This window comes from Anomaloglossus baeobatrachus, chromosome 12 (assembly GCF_048569485.1).
Source record: "Anomaloglossus baeobatrachus isolate aAnoBae1 chromosome 12, aAnoBae1.hap1, whole genome shotgun sequence".
NCBI classification, from domain to species: Eukaryota; Metazoa; Chordata; class Amphibia; order Anura; family Aromobatidae; genus Anomaloglossus; species Anomaloglossus baeobatrachus.
The window spans coordinates 8,973,438-8,990,803 of NC_134364.1; the positions used below are offsets into that span (position 1 = coordinate 8,973,438).

The 17,366-nt window shown below is 52.0% G+C and overlaps 1 protein-coding gene across 3 annotated transcripts in view; it reads right to left on the minus strand.

Moving 5' to 3' along the window:
- EML5 (EMAP like 5) overlaps nt 1-17,366 on the minus strand; it is a 209,534-nt gene that overhangs the window by 12,765 nt on the left and 179,403 nt on the right. For all 3 annotated transcript variants that reach the window (XM_075330633.1, XM_075330632.1, XM_075330634.1), the window contains exons 16-27: nt 15,806-15,899; nt 14,623-14,723; nt 14,068-14,270; nt 10,886-10,997; nt 8,458-8,585; nt 7,910-8,051; nt 5,622-5,774; nt 5,388-5,519; nt 5,198-5,286; nt 4,264-4,440; nt 2,257-2,458; nt 1,963-2,089 (exon numbers count right to left, since the gene is read on the minus strand). In XM_075330633.1, coding sequence (XP_075186748.1) covers nt 1,963-2,089; nt 2,257-2,458; nt 4,264-4,440; nt 5,198-5,286; nt 5,388-5,519; nt 5,622-5,774; nt 7,910-8,051; nt 8,458-8,585; nt 10,886-10,997; nt 14,068-14,270; nt 14,623-14,723; nt 15,806-15,899 — 1,660 coding nt within the window. The remainder of the gene's footprint in view (nt 1-1,962; nt 2,090-2,256; nt 2,459-4,263; nt 4,441-5,197; nt 5,287-5,387; nt 5,520-5,621; nt 5,775-7,909; nt 8,052-8,457; nt 8,586-10,885; nt 10,998-14,067; nt 14,271-14,622; nt 14,724-15,805; nt 15,900-17,366) is intronic.

Here is a 17,366-nt window from a genome sequence, read left to right on the forward strand (position 1 = left end):
GAGGGGCCTAACACAAGGGAGGAGCATAGCAGGGGAGGAGCATAACACAGGGGAGAAGCATAACAGGGGAGGAGCATAACACAGGGGAGGAGCATAACACAGGGGAGGGGCATAACACAGGGGAGGAGCATAACACAGGGGAGGAGCATAACAGGGGAGAAGCATAACGGGGTGAACAGGGCCGCCGTCAGGGCATTACAACCATGACTGGTGTATGGGGCCCGGTGAAGAGGGGGGCCGGGCCAGGCTCAGGGTAATTACTTAGCTTTATGAAGCCCCGGGCCCAAGTTACAGCCGCAGAAGAGGGGCCCGGCAGTGTGGCTTAAGCCACTGCACATCACTATGGTGCATGCAAAGCCCTTCTAGGGCATCACAAGCAAATTAGCCATGTGGTAGGAGGCATGGTGAGTGCAGCAGTGCACGGAGGTGGTGCGTCATCCTGCAGCCCAGGGAGATGAGGTCAACACTCTGCGACCTCATCACACTGCTGGGGGCAACATGGAAATGGTAAGGACGCGGCATCCAGCAGTGAAAAGAAGGCGCTCGATGAGCTGAAGATCGCCAGGGGTGGTGGGGGGGCCCAATGACTCCAGCCCCTCTATTGCTTCAGCTGCATGTGCATCAGAGGGCACATATCCAGCTGAAATGCATGGCGGCTGCGAGAAGACGCCGCATGACGTGGGAGCCGGGGAGGGTGAGCAAAATGTTTGTTTCTTTTATTCTTTTCGCAGTAGACAAATATACAAGGAGAGGCCCAGGAAGGAGACATATATACAAGAAGGGGGACATATATACTAGGATGGGGACATATATACCAGAATGTGCCCAGGAGGGCGATATATCTATACACCAAGGGGGCTCAGGAAGGGGACATATATACAAGAAAGAGGACATATATACCAGGAAGGGGCAAAAATTAGGATGTGGACATATATACCAGAACGTGCTCAGGAGGTGGATATACATACCAGGAGGTGCCCAGGATGGGAAATATGTATCAGGATAGGGACAATTGGGGATATACAGAGGGGCAGTGTGTGTGGGGGCATATTATACACAGGAGCAGTGTGTGTGTGGAGGATATTATACAGAGGGGCAGTGTGTGTGGGAGAGATATTATACAAAGGAGCAGTGTGTGTGTGGAGGATATTATACAGAGGAGCAGTGTGTGGGGGTAAATTATACTGAGGGGCAGTGTGTGGGGGTATATTATACTGAGGGGCAGTGAGTGTGTGGGATATTATACATAGGGGCAGTGTGGGAGAGATATTATGGAGAGCGGTAGAGGGTGTATTATTAGTTTTCTGAATGGTGGTGAGACTGTGGAAGGTTTTAGGGGCGGAGGTGGAGCTGGGGTGGAGCCTGGGAGGAGTCTCAAGGGGGCTCAAAAGTTTTGCCAGTATGGGGCCCTAAAATTCCTAGTGGCAGCCCTTATGGGGAATGGGTATAACACTGGAAAGGGCATAACATGAGGGGAGGGGCATAACACGGGGTAGAGGCATAACACGGGGGAGGGGCATAACATGAGGGGAGGGGGCATCATTGCTGCAGGAGGAACATAAGGGGTGGGAGGGAGGGGGGAGGCATCATCACAACAAGACGGACATAACATGTGGGGAGGGGAAAATCATTGTTCCAGGAGGGGCTATTTGCTCCATGAGGGGCATAACACGGAGGGGGTAGATAGGTAGTGGATATCATCACATTGGGAGTGGGAGGGTTAAAGAGTAGGAGTGGCCTCATCACAATGAGGAGGGGCATCATCACAATGAGGAGGGGCATCATCACAATGAGGAGGGGCATCATCACAATGAGGAGGGGCATCATCACAATGAGGAGGGGCATCATCTGGACAACAGTGGAGCACAGGCCCTGGTGGTCTCTGGCACCGGTGAGTTCTCGGGGTACAGACTGTGTGATGGGGGAGTAAGGAGCGCTGCTCCTGCGGCTGCCGCCCGTTACCTCTCGTCCAGGGTCAGCTCCTTCTGCTGCAGGTGAGGCTTGGTTCCCGCCGTCGGCCGGATGCTGGAGGATAAGGCTTTGATGGTGTAGGTCATCTCGTTCTCCCGCGTCACGTCGCTGTCATAACCTGGAGGAGAAGTGATGACAACAGTCACAGCCTGTAGATCCGCCCCCGACCACAGGGGGCGTACCAGCACCAGGAGAGGCAACTCCAGGGGGCACCACAGCAGGCAGGATAACGGTCACCCCCAGGAGCGGGGGCTACCACTACTCCCATCATCCCCTCTCCCGCACCTCCATCCTCCTCCGAGTCTATGTCAGACTCCTCACTGTCGCACTGTCTCATCTCTCGGTGACCCTCCACTTCATGAGTCCACAGCATTAGAGAGGTGTCCGGACCCCCGACACTGACCAGGAGCCCGTCATCATGGATCCAGCGCAGGTTAGTGACGTGCGAGGAGTGGGCCACATACCGCTTAAACTTCCCAAACTTCCCCTGAGAAATAAACCAAGCGATCAGTGTTTCATAGGACTGCTGGTAACATCTACTACATTATACATGGTGTTACATGGGACTGCAGGTGACATCTACTACATTATCTGTACTCAGAGAGATATCACTGTGTTATCTGTGGTGTTACATAGGACTGCAGGTGACATCTACTACATTATCTGTACTCAGAGATATCACTGTTATCTGTGGTGTTACATAGGACTGCAGGTCACATCTACTACATTATCTGTACTCAGAGAGATATCACTGTGTTATCTGTGGTGTTACATAGGACTGCAGGTGACCTCTACTACATTATCTGTACTCAGAGAGATATCACTGTGTTATCTGTGGTGTTACATAGGACTGCAGGTGACATCTACTACATTATCTGTACTCAGAGATATCACTGTGTTATCTGTGGTGTTACATAGGACTGCAGGTGACATCTCCTACATTATCTGTGCTCAGATATCACTGTTATCTGTGGTGTTACATAGGACTGCAGGTGACATCTACTACATTATCTGTACTCAGAGATATCACTGTGTTATCTGTGGTGTTACATAGGACTGCAGGTGACATCTACTACATTATCTGTACTCAGAGATATCACTGTGTTATCTGTGGTGTTACATGGGACTGCAGGTGACATCTACTACATTATCTGTACTCAGAGATATCACTGTGTTATATGTGGTGTTACATAGGACTGCAGGTGACATCTTCTACATTATCTGTACTCAGAGATATCACTGTGTTATGTGTGGTATTACATAGGACTGCAGGTGACATCTACTACATTATCTGTACTCAGAGATATCACTGTGTTATCTGTGGTGTTACATAGGACTGCAGGTGACATCTACTACATTATCTGTACTCAGAGAGCTATCACTGTGTTATCTGTGGTGTTACATAGGACTGCAGGTGACATCCACTACATTATCTGTACTCAGAGAGATATCACTGTGTTATCTGTGGTGTTACATGGGACTGCAGGTAACATCTAGTACATTATCTGTACTCAGAGATATCACTGTGTTATCTGTGGTGTTACATAGGACTGCAGGTGACATCTACTACATTATCTGCACTAAGAGAGATATCACGGTGTTATCTGTCATGTTACATAGGACTGCAGGTGACCTCTACTACATTATCTGTACTCAAGAGATATCACTGTGTTATCCGTGGTGTTACATAGGACTGCAGGTGATATCACTACATTATCTGTACTCAGAGATATCACTGTGTTATCTGTGGTGTTACATAGGACTGCAGGTGACATCTACTACATTATCTGTATTCAGAGAGATAGCCCTGTGTTATCTGTGGTGTTACATAGGACTGCAGGTGACATCTACTATATTATCTGTATTCAGAGAGATATCACTGTGTTATCTGTGGTGTTACATAGGACTGCAGGTGACATCTACTACATTATCTGTACTCAGAGAGATAGCCCTGTGTTATCTGTGGTGTTACATAGGACTGCAGGTGACATCTACTACATTATCTGTATTCAGAGAGATATCAGTGTGTTATCTGTGGTGTTACATAGGACTGCAGGTGACATCTACTACATTATCTGTACTCAGAGAGATAGCCCTGTGTTATCTGTGGTGTTACATAGGACTGCAGGTGACATCTACTACATTATCTGTATTCAGAGAGATATCACTGTGTTATCTGTGGTGTTACATAGGACTGCAGGTGACATACACTATTTGTGATGTTACATGGGACTGCAGGTGACATTATCTGTACACGGCCGGCTCTCATGTGTAGTTAACGCTGATTCTTACTTTCACCGGATACCGGAAAAGCTTCACGAATCCGAAGTCGTCCCCGGTGGCGAGGATCTTGCTGTCGTTGCTGAGTGCGGCGGTGGTCACGTCACTGACCTCCCCGATCACCGGCCAGATCCCCTCGCAGCTCGGACCCAGGACACTTGTCCAAGACGACCAGGACATTTTTTCTACCTGAGAAATAGAAAGCTCAGCACCCCGTGACCTCGGCGTCGCACCCCAACACTGCGGACCCTCGCTACACCCCAACACTGTGGACCCTCGCTACACCCAAACACTGCGGACCCTCGCTACACCCCAACACTGCGGACCCTCGCTACACCCCAACACTGCGGACCCTCGCTACACCCCAACACTGCGGACCCTCGCTACACCCCAACTCTGCGGACCCTCGCTACACCCCAACACTGCGGACCCTCGCTACACCCCAACACTGCGGACCCTCGCTACACCCCAACACTGCGGACCCTCGCTACACCCCAACACTGCGGACCCTCGCTACACCCCAACTCTGCGGACCCTCGCTACACCCCAACACTGTGGACCCTCGCTACACCCCAACACTGCGGACCCCCGCTACACCCCAACACTGTGGACCCTCGCTACACCCCAATACTGCGGACCCTCGCTACACCCCAACACTGCGGACCCTCACTACACCCCAACACTGCGGACCCTCGCTACACCCCAACACTGCGGACCCTCGCTACACACCAATACTGTGGACCCTCACTACACCCCAACACTGCGGACCCTCGCTACACCCCAACTCTGCGGACCCTCGCTACACCCCAATACTGCGTACCCTCACTACACCCCAACTCTGCGGACCCTCGCTACACCCCAACTCTGCGGACCCTCGCTACACCCCAACTCTGCGGACCCTCGCTACACCCCAACTCTGTGGACCCTCGCTACACCCCAACCTTACCTCCTGAGCTGGAATCATTTGTCGCTTCCCTCGTGGGGCCTCAAAAAACAGCTGCTCCTTAGCACCGGTGTTCACCTGGAGGAGTTTACCTGGGAAGAACACAAGTGACTGAGCACCAGGGGGCAGCAGCGAGACCCCGTCACTTCCAGACGTGACCCCACATTATCCGTGCCCCCCGGCCGGCGCTCACCCCTGCTGTCCCAGTCCAGGTGGGTGATGTAGCTGGACGAGCCCTTGCACACGCCGACCCGTTTGCTGCTCATCACGTTGTAGATGTCAACAAAGTTGTCGTAGGAGGCGACGGCCAAGTATTTCCCGGTGCCTGAAACAAAGCTCCATCAGCGAGAGGCCCCGGAGCTGGAGACGCCGCAGACTGGCAGCCCCGGAGCTGGAGACGCCACCGACCGGCGAGGCGACAACTCACCGGGGGAGAAGCGGATGTCCGAGATCACGTCCTTCCGGTGGTGAAACGACACCAAGTCCTCCAGCGTGTCCGCATTCACGATCAGGAAGCTCCCGTCATTGAGGCCCACGGCCAAAGCCTTGCCATCCGGAGAGAAGGAACAGCACCGGCCACCTGGGGGCAGCACAGAGCCGGTCACTCATATAGGAGGCCCTGACAACCCCCGCTCTGACAACCCTCGCCCTGACAGCCCTCACTCTGACAACCGTCACCTTGACAGCCACCACTCTGACAACCCTCACTCTGACAACCCCCACTCTGACAACCCTCGCCCTGACAACCCTCGCCCTGACAGTCCTCGCTCTGACAACCCCCGCCCTGACAACCCCCACTCTGACAACCCTCGCCCTGACAACCCTCACCCTGACAGCCCTTGCCCTGACAACCCGCTCACTGTGACAACCCTCGCTCTAAATACCCGCTCACTGTGACAGCCCTCGCTCTGACAACCCTCGCTCTAACAACCCTCGCTCTGAATACCCGCTCACTGTGACAGCCCTCGTTCTGACAACCCTCGCTCTGAATACCCACTCACTGTGACAGCCCTCGTTCTGACAACCCTCGCTCCGACAACCCTCGCTCTGAATACCCGCTCACTGTGACAGCCCTCGCTCTGACAACCCTCGCTCCGACAACCCTCGCTCTGAATACCCGCTCACTGTGACAGCCCTCGCTCTGACAACCCTCGCTCTGAATACCCACTTACTGTGACAGCCCTCGCTCTGACATCCCGCTCACTCTGACAACCCTCGCTCTGAATACCCACTCACTGTGACAGCCCTCGCCCTGACAACCCTCTCTCTGACAACCCTCGCTCTGAATACCCGCTCACTGTGACAGCCCTCTCTCTGACAACCCTCCTCTCTGACAACCCTCGCTCTGAATACCCGCTCACTGTGACAGCCCTCGCTCTGACATCCCGCTCACTCTGACAACCCTCGCTCTGACAACCCTCGCTCTGAATACCCGCTCACTGTGACAGCCCTCGCCCTGACAACCCTCTCTCTGACAACCCTCGCTCTGAATACCCGCTCACTGTGACAGCGCTCTCTCTGACAACCCTCCTCTCTGACAACCCTCGCTCTGAATACCCGCTCACTGTGACAGCCCTCGCTCTGACATCCCGCTCACTCTGACAACCCTCGCTCTGACAACCCTCGCTCTGAATACCCGCTCACTGTGACAGCCCTCGCCCTGACAACCCTCTCTCTGACAACCCTCGCTCTGAATACCCGCTCACTGTGACAGCCCTCTCTCTGACAACCCTCCTCTCTGACAACCCTCGCTCTGAATACCCACTCACTGTGACAGCCCTCGCCCTGACAACCCTCTCTCTGACAACCCTCGCTCTGAATACCCGCTCACTGTGACAGCCCTCTCTCTGACAACCCTCCTCTCTGACAACCCTCGCTCTGAATACCCGCTCACTGTGACAGCCCTCTCTCTGACAACCCTCCTCTCTGACAACCCTCGCTCTGAATACCCGCTCACTGTGACAGCCCTCGCTCTGACATCCCGCTCACTCTGACAACCCTCGCTCTGACAACCCTCGCTCTGAATACCCGCTCACTGTGACAGCCCTCGCCCTGACAACCCTCTCTCTGACAACCCTCGCTCTGAATACCCGCTCACTGTGACAGCCCTCTCTCTGACAACCCTCCTCTCTGACAACCCTCGCTCTGAATACCCGCTCACTGTGACAGCCCTCGCTCTGACATCCCGCTCACTCTGACAACCCTCGCTCTGACAACCCTCGCTCTGAATACCCGCTCACTGTGACAGTCCTCGCTCTGACAACCCTCGCTCTGAATACCCGCTCACTGTGACAGCCCTCGCTCTGACATCCCGCTCACTCTGACAACCCTCGCTCTGACAACCCTCGCTCTGACAACCCTCGCTCTGAATACCCGCTCACTGTGACAGCCCTCGCTCTGACATCCCGCTCACTCTGACAACCCTTGCTCTGAAGACCCTCGCCCTGACAACCCTCTCTCGCTCCCACACCCTGAATGGCCGGGCTTGCTGGGTGCCAGCGCCTCCTTATTTTGGACATGTCTGCTCACTGTCCGGGTCCTGCTGTTTGTTACAATGTGTCGGTGTTTGCAGGATACAATGTAGCAGCCCTCACATCAGGAGCAGTTTACAGTCACTAGATTGGCCACAGTGTAACAAACGCTCAGCTGTGTGGTGATCGGCCAGTGGAGGTTGTATCCAGGGGAATCGCTTGCAGGGCAATTCCCCGATCTTACCCTTCTTCAGCTTGCGCACGGCCAGCATGCAGTGACTGGGGGACAGGTCCCAGATGCGCAGCGTCTTGTCATCGCTCACAGTGGCACAGATTGGTAGATGAGGGTGGGCGGCCAGACCCCAGACCTCTCCCTCCATGTGACCCTGCACAATACAAGGGAGCGGTCAGACAGCAACCGGGGGCACGAGGAATATTACCCCCTACTGGAGTCTATACACAGCAGCCTGTCTATACTCCATGCTTTACACTGCAGCACAGCTTACATTGTCTATTGTGTATAATTAGTGAGGATGGAAGATTATTACCTTTAGGGAAGAAAAGTAATGACAAGAAGAAATAAAAACTGACCGAGATGTGGGGGGAGGTGGTACCTAAACCGAGGGGATGAGGCGTATGGGGGGAGCAGACGGGAGATCTGCTGAGGATTGGGGCCCTGACATTACTATGACTGTACTGAGGCGAGCAGAGGACGAACACCAAGCAATATAGAGGCCACAGCAGCACAGAGGATTACAGCAAAGGTGCAAACAGAAGGATGACGGCAGAGACCTGGACAAGCAGGGTGACCGGTCCGCTCTTGTCCACCTCCAGGATCTCCCCATTCTTCGTTCCCACCAGGATATGGCCGTGTCCCAGAGATATGGCACGTATGGACGGGTTGTCTTCTAGGAGCAGCCCTGGAATGGAGACCAAGGAGGTCAATGAGCGGTCACCTCAGTTATGTGTGCTGCGGTGAGTGTGTGCTGCGGTCAGTGTATGCTGCGGTCAGTGTGGGCCGCGGTCAGTGTGGGCCGCGGTCAGTGTGGGCCGCGGTCAGTGTGGGCCGCGGTCAGTGTGGGCCGCGGTCAGTGTTGGCCGCAGTCAGTGTGGGCTGCAGTCAGTGTGGGCCGCAGTCAGTGTGGGCTGCAGTCAGTGTGGGCTGCAGTCAGTGTATGCTGCAGTCAGTGTATGCTGCAGTCAGTGTATGCTGCAGTCAGTGTATGCTGCAGTCGTCAGTGTGGGCTGTGGTCAGTGTGGGCCGCGGTCAGTGTATGCTGCAGTCAGTGTATGCTGCAGTCAGTGTATGCTGCAGTCAGTGTATGCTGCAGTCGTCAGTGTGGGCTGTGGTCAGTGTGGGCTGCAGTCAGTGTGGGCTGCAGTCAGTGTATGCTGCAGTCAGTGTGGGCTGCAGTCAGTGTATGCTGCAGTCAGTGTATGCTGCAGTCAGTGTATGCTGCAGTCGTCAGTGTGGGCTGCAGTCAGTGTGGGCCGCAGTCAGTGTGGGCCGCAGTCAGTGTGGGCTGCAGTCAGTGTGGGCTGCAGTCAGTGTGGGCTGCAGTCAGTGTATGCTGCAGTCGTCAGTGTATGCTGCAGTCAGTGTGGGCTGTGGTCAGTGTGGGCCGCAGTCAGTGTGGGCTGCAGTCAGTGTGGGCTGCAGTCAGTGTGGGCTGCAGTCAGTGTGGGCTGCAGTCAGTGTGGGCTGCAGTCAGTGTATGCTGCAGTCAGTGTGGGCTGCAGTCAGTGTATGCTGCAGTCAGTGTATGCTGCAGTCATCAGTGTGGGCTGTGGTCAGTGTGGGCCGCAGTCAGTGTGGGCCGCAGTCAGTGTGGGCTGCAGTCAGTGTGGGCTGCAGTCAGTGTGGGCTGCAGTCAGTGTGGGCTGCAGTCAGTGTATGCTGCAGTCAGTGTGGGCTGCAGTCAGTGTATGCTGCAGTCAGTGTATGCTGCAGTCAGTGTATGCTGCAGTCGTCAGTGTGGGCTGCAGTCAGTGTGGGCTGCAGTCAGTGTGGGCTGCAGTCAGTGTGGGCTGCAGTCAGTGTATGCTGCAGTCGTCAGTGTATGCTGCAGTCAGTGTGGGCTGTGGTCAGTGTGGGCCGCAGTCAGTGTGGGCTGCAGTCAGTGTGGGCTGCAGTCAGTGTGGGCTGCAGTCAGTGTATGCTGCAGTCAGTGTGGGCTGCAGTCAGTGTATGCTGCAGTCAGTGTATGCTGCAGTCATCAGTGTGGGCTGTGGTCAGTGTGGGCCGCAGTCAGTGTGGGCCGCAGTCAGTGTGGGCTGCAGTCAGTGTGGGCTGCAGTCAGTGTGGGCTGCAGTCAGTGTATGCTGCAGTCAGTGTATGCTGCAGTCAGTGTATGCTGCAGTCAGTGTATGCTGCAGTCATCAGTGTGGGCTGTGGTCAGTGTGGGCCGCAGTCAGTGTGGGCCGCAGTCAGTGTGGGCTGCAGTCAGTGTGGGCTGCAGTCAGTGTGGGCTGCAGTCAGTGTATGCTGCAGTCAGTGTATGCTGCAGTCAGTGTATGCTGCAGTCAGTGTGGGCTGCAGTCAGTGTGGGCTGCAGTCAGTGTGGGCTGCAGTCAGTGTGGGCTGCAGTCAGTGTATGCTGCAGTCAGTGTGGGCTGCAGTCAGTGTGGGCTGCAGTCAGTGTGGGCTGCAGTCAGTGTATGCTGCAGTCAGTGTATGTTGCAGTCAGTGTGGGCTGCAGTCAGTGTGGGCTGCAGTCAGTGTGGGCTGCAGTCAGTGTATGCTGCAGTCAGTGTGGGCTGCAGTCGTCAGTGTGGGCTGCAGTCAGTGTGGGCTGCAGTCAGTGTGGGCTGCAGTCAGTGTGGGCTGCAGTCAGTGTGGGCTGCAGTCAGTGTATGCTGCAGTCAGTGTATGCTGCAGTCAGTGTATGCTGCAGTCGTCAGTGTGGGCTGTGGTCAGTGTGGGCTGCAGTCAGTGTGGGCTGCAGTCAGTGTGGGCTGCAGTCAGTGTATGCTGCAGTCAGTGTGGGCTGCAGTCAGTGTGGGCTGCAGTCAGTGTGGGCTGCAGTCAGTGTATGCTGCAGTCAGTGTGGGCTGCAGTCAGTGTATGCTGCAGTCAGTGTGGGCTGCAGTCAGTGTGGGCTGCAGTCAGTGTGGGCTGCAGTCAGTGTGGGCCGCAGTCAGTGTATGCTGCAGTCAGTGTATGCTGCAGTCGTCAGTGTGGGCTGCAGTCAGTGTGGGCCGCGGTCGTTGATCTTCTCACCTTTAGATCCTGGCGCCAGTGCAGCCCTCTTGATTGCGTAGGTTTTGAGGCATCGTTCAAAGGAATCATCCCAGAGCGCCACCACGCCGTCCTTCCCGCCAGTGACAAAGCCCTGTGATAGGAAACACTGTACTCAGCTATACCGCCACACTGTACACCTAGGGACAAGCATTCAGCACCCCGTCATCACAGGGCTGCCCCTAGGAATTTTAGAGCCTCATACTGGCAAAGGTTTTGGGCCCCCATGAGACTCCTTCCAGGCTCCACCAATACCCCTCAAATCTTCATCAGCCTCATTGTCACTCTTGGAAAAACATATTATAATATATATATTTATATATACACACACACACACACACACACACACATATATTGTACAGTCATGGCCAAACGTTTTGAGAATGCTACAAATATTAATTTTTACAAAGTCTACTGCTTCAGTTTTTCTAATGGCAATTTGCATATACTCCAGAATGTCATAAAGAGTGATCGGCTTAACAGCAATTACTTGCAGAGTCAATATTGGTAAGAAAGTGAACTTTAACCCCCAAAACACATTACAACATCATTGCATTCCTGCCTTAAAAGGAGCAGCTAACATTGTTTTAGTGATTGTTCCAGTAACACAGGTGTGGGTGTTGATGAGGACAGGGCTGGCGATCAATCAGTCATGATTAAGTAAGAATGACACCACTGGACACTTTAAAAGGAGGCTGGTGCTTGGTACCATTGTTTCTCTTCAGTTAACCATGGTTATCTCTAAAGAAACACGTGCAGCCATCATTGCTCTGCACAAAAATAGCCTAACAGGGAAGAGTGTCGCAGCTACAAAGATTGCACCTCAGTCACCAATCTATCGCATCATCAAGAACTTCAAGGAGAGAGCTTCCATTGTTGCCAAAAAGGCTCCAGGGCGCCCAAGAAGGACCAGCAAACGCCAGGACCGGATCTTAAAACTGTTTCAGCTGCGGGATGGGAGTACCAGCAGTGGCGAGCTAGCGCAGCAATGGCAGCGGCTGGTGTGAGGCTTCTGCACGCACTGTGAGGCAGAGACTGCTGGAGCAAGGCCTGGTTTCAAGGAGGGCAGCAAAGAAGCCACTTCTCTCCAGAAAAACATCAGGGACCGACTGATATTCTGCAGAAGGTGCAGGGAGTGACTGCTGAGGACTGGGGGAAAGGCATTTCTCAGATGAATCCCCTTTTCTATTGTTTGGGACATCTGGAAAACAGCTTATTAGGAGAAGAAGAGGTGAGCGCTAGCACCAGTCTTGTCTCATGCCAACTGTTAAGCATCCGGAAACCATTCATGTGTGGGGCTGCTTCTCAGCCGAGGGAATCGCACCACTCACAGTCTGGCCTAAAAACACAGCCATGAATAAAGAATGCACCAGAATGTCCTCCAAGAGCAGCTTCTCCCAACTGTCCAAGAGCAGTTTGGCCCCAACAATGCCTTTTCCAGCATGATGGAGCACCGTGCCATAAAGCAAAGGTGATCACTAAATGGCTCATGGAACAAAACATAGAGATTCTGGGTCCATGGCCTGGAAACTCCCCAGATCTTAATCCCATTGAGAACTTGTGGGCAATCATCAAGAGACGGGTGGACAAACAAAAAACAACAAATTCTGGCAAAATGCAAGCATTGCTTATGCAAGAATGGACAGCGATCAGTCAGGATTTGCTCCAGAAGATGATTGACAGCTGCCCGGGAGAATTGCAGAGGTCCTGAAGAAGAAGGGGCAACACTGCAAATATTGCTGCATTAACTCATTCTAATGGCAATAGAACCTTCTGGTCTCATAATATGACTGCAATTATATTTCTGTATGTGATGGAAACATCAGACAAACACAAATAAACACCAGAGGAAACAGATCATGTGAAAATAGCATTGTGGGGTCATTCTCAAAACGTTTGTCCATGACTGTATGTATACACACATATATGCACTTACGCAGTCATAGCCAAAAGTGTTAGCACCCTTTAAGTTGTTCTAGAGAATGAAGGATGTCCCTCAGAAAATTAATAATGAACCCTACATACCACATCTTTCCATAATACACCTTTTACACTGACCCTATATATAATATCCCCCACACACTGCCGCTCTGTATAATATCTCTCCCACACACACTGCCCCTCTGTATAATATCTCTCCCACACACTGCCCCTCTGTATATTATTCCCCACCCACACACACTGCCCCTCTGTATAATATCCACCCACACACACTGCCCCTCTGTATAATATCCACCCACACGCACTGCCCCTCTGTATAATATCCACCCACACACACACTGTATAATTTCCCTCACATATGCTGCCCTTCTTTAAATATCCAACCACACACACTGCCCCTCTGTATACTATTCCCCCCAAATATACACACTGCCCCTCTGTTTAATATCATTCTGGTATATATGTCCCCTTCCTGGTATATATGTCCTCAGCCTGGGCCCTTCCTGGTATATATGTCCCCATCCTGGTTTATTTGTCCCGTTCCTAGCATATATGTGATTCTCCTGGTATATCTGTCCCCTTCCTGGGCCCCTCCTGGTATATATGTCCCCATCCTGGTTCTTTCCCCATATATATATATATGCCCATCCTGGTTTATTTGTCCCCATCCTGGTATATATGTCCCCCTTCTGGGCACATTCTGGTATATATGTTCCCATTCTGGTTTTTGTCCCCTTCCTGGTATATATGTCACCTTCCTAGGCCCTTCCTTGTATATTTGTCTGCCACAAAAATAGAAAAAAAAACCAAAACATTTTTCTCACCCTTCCCGGTTCCCACGACACAGGGCGACCTCTTTAAGCCATGACACATTTCAGCTGGATGTGCTCCATCTCCTCCTCTGCGGTTGTGACTGGGGCACGGTAAAGAGGGGGGCCCTGCCCGGGGCTTAATAAAGTTAAGTAATTACTCCGAGCCCTGTCCGGGCCTCCTCCTTCACCGGGCCCCATACATCAGTCATGGTTATCATGCCCTGATGGCGTCCCTGCGTCAATAGGACGGGGTGGGCTGTGCTGCAGAGGCTTTTTCGTTAGCGATCAGGGGTCAGTAACCTTCGTAATTATAGATACGGTGGAATTCACAACTCCCAATAGTCACATGCTCAAACAATGTTGAGCGTTGTGGTTTCCCGGCAGCGGTAGCCATATGGTTGGTGGTGTCACCTTGTCCAGGGCGTGCATGCTGAACACCGGCCCGTCGTGCGCCTTCACAGTCTTCATCAGGAACAGGTCTCTCCAGATAAAGACGTCTCCGGTGGAAGTTCCTGAGAAGGACATCTCCTCCGTCCAGCCGTACACCACGCACATCATGGTGTCAATCTTTGAGGTGGTCCCGATACAAGCCTTGCGTCCGATCAGACCCCCACCTGCCAGGACAAAAGCAGCGTTACATACGCAGAGAGGTGCAGGACTAGAGGGGCCAGAAGAGCGGAGATCCGCAGTCACATACTGCAGGGGTTATTGTGTCCACCAGGGGTCGCTGCAGCCCGGTGATGGAGCAATAGCGGCTCATAGCCCTCAGATCAGCACCCCCATCATCCTCACTTGTTACCTATTGTTTTTTGTTGCCCCCTCTTACACTGAGCAGCCGCAGGGTGGGATCTACAGGGCTCTAATATATGTCAAAAACCCCAAGGAGAAAAGTGCAACATTCAGGAACCAATGTCACCCGAGTCTTAAAGGCACAGTATCTATTATCTACCAGGTCCCGCTCCGCACCTGCTCTCCGCCAGAACCTCATGTGCTTCACCCCTGCAGTGATCAACTTATCAGGCATGTAGGGGTTAATCTTCACCGCAAAGATTTTATCTTTACTTCCCCTGCAAAATAAAAAACAGATAAAGATTAATGGGGACATCTTCAGGAGTTACTGACCCCAGAAAGCCAGGACACGGGCGAGAAGACGAGAGTCATCCATAAAGGATGCTCATAGCTGAGGGTTTGTTACAATGTGGCTGTTGGCTCGTCAGGAGACAGATCGATGCCGCTGCGGGGTTCAGCTCACAGAGGATTGTCTGGACAGATAACACTGACACAAACCATCAGCTGCGAAAAGCACAACTGGGCCAGATCTTGTCTATTAGCATCTGGATGAAAATGGGAAGATTTGTATTCAGTGACACTGGAAATGGTGAGCTGCCGAGCTCAGTGATCGACTGCAGCGGAGATATGAGCCGTCAATGTGACATCAACACTGCAGCCAAACCAGTGAGACCGGAGCGGCAGCGAGGGAACCGGCACTGGACCTAGGGAGGGTGAGCAACTGCGGACACCCAGCACTGGACCCGGGGAGTGTGAGCAACTGCGGAGACCCGGCGCTGGACCCGGGGAGTGTGAGCAACTGCGGAGACCTGGCGAGTGTGAGCAACTGCGGAGACCCGGCGCTGGACCCGGGGAGTGTGAGCAACTGTGGAGACCCGGTGCTGGACCCGGGGAGTGTGAGCAACTGCGGAGACCCGGCGCTGGACCCGGGGAGTGTGAGCAACTGCGGACACCCAGCACTGGACCCGGGGAGTGTAAGCAACTGCGGAGACCCGGCGCTGGACCCGGGGAAGATGAGGAACTGAGGAGAACAGGCACTGGACCCGGGGAGTGTGAGCAACTGCGGAGACTCGGCATTGGACCCGGGGAGGATGAGCAACTGAGGAGAACAGGCACTGGACCCGAGGAGTGAGAGCAACTGCGGAGACTCGGCGCTGGACCCGAGGAGTGAGAGCAACTGCGGAGAATCGGCGCTGGACCCGAGGAGTGTGAGCAACTGCAGAGACCCGGCGCTGGACCCGGGGAGGATGAGCAACTGCTGGGATTGCTATTTTACGTATTTTACAAAGCATGGGGCCGACTTTCCTGAAAAAGGACAACAGCTTTAAGTAGTTGGTGACCAAGACGATTGAGGCCCTACCTGACTGATGACAGCTTCTCCCCTTTTTTCCAGTCCCACAAAACCACAGTGTGATGGTCGTCGATGCTGACAGAGGCCAAACGCTTCCCGTCCGCTGAGGGGAGAAAACATATCCAGGTTATCCCTCTATCCACCTCTCTAGCTATCCCTCTATCTATCCCTCTATCTATCTATCCCTCTATCTATCTATCCCTCTATCTATCTATCTATCCCTCTATCTATCTATCCCTCTATCTATCCCTCTATCTATCTATCCCTCTATCTATCTATCTATCCCTCTATCTATCTATCCCTCTATCTATCTATCCCTCTATCTATCTATCCCTCTATCTATCTATCTATCTATCTATCTATCTATCCCTCTACCTATCTATCCCTCTATCTATCTATCTATCTATCTATCTATCTATCTATCTATCTATCTATCTATCTATCTATCTATCCACCTCTCTATCTATCCCTCTATCTATCCCTCTATCCCTCTATCTATCCCTCTATCTATCTATCTATCCCTCTATCTATCTATCCCTCTACCTATCTATCCCTCTATCTATCTATCTATCTATCTATCCCTCTACCTATCTATCCCTCTACCTATCTATCTATCCCTCTATCTATCCCTCTACCTATCTATCTATCTATCTATCTATCCCTCTACCTATCTATCCCTCTACCTATCTATCCCTCTATCTATCTATCTATCCCTCTATCTATCTATCTATCCACCTCTCTATCTATCCCTCTATCTATCCCTCTATCTATCTATCTATCTATCTATCTATCTATCTATCTATCCCTCTATCTATCCCTCTATCTATCTATCCCTCTACCTATCTATCCCTCTATCTATCCCTCTATATATCCCTCTATCTATCTATCTATCTATCTATCTAGCTATCCCTCTATCTATCTATCTATCTATCCCTCTATCTATCTATCTATCTATCTATCTATCTATCTATCTGTCCCTCTATCTATCCATCTATCTATCCATCTATCTATCTATCTAGCTATTCATCTGTTGGGGGACGATGAGACTCAAGCGGTCTCTCGGGATCTGACCGCTGTTCCAAATTATATTGTCATGTGTGCACAGCGAGAAAGAACAATAACAGACACTATATCAGTTATGAACCTTCTCCATGACGGACGCTGACTGACATTTTATTTTTCTTGGACAAGGCTTTTATAGTAAAGGGTGTATACAAGACTATAGTCCAATCAAGTATCGCAGGTCGGGGCTCAAGACGTATAGAAATTTGCATAGTCTCTGCTGGATTGGTCAGTCCAAACTTTAGGAATTCTCCTTTGTTCATCATCTACATGCATCTGAATATGCAATGTATATATTATATATATATATATATATATATATATATATATCTATATTTGTTAGTAAGAAACAAAAGCATGCATAAATATGTGTGTTAGTGTTATCTACTAAACTATATACCTGAGTCTATGAAATGGCTGAATTAAGTATTTTTGGTTATTTAATTCTTATCCTCTATCTATCCCTCTATCTCTCTCTCTCTCTCTATCTATCTCTCCCTCTATCTAT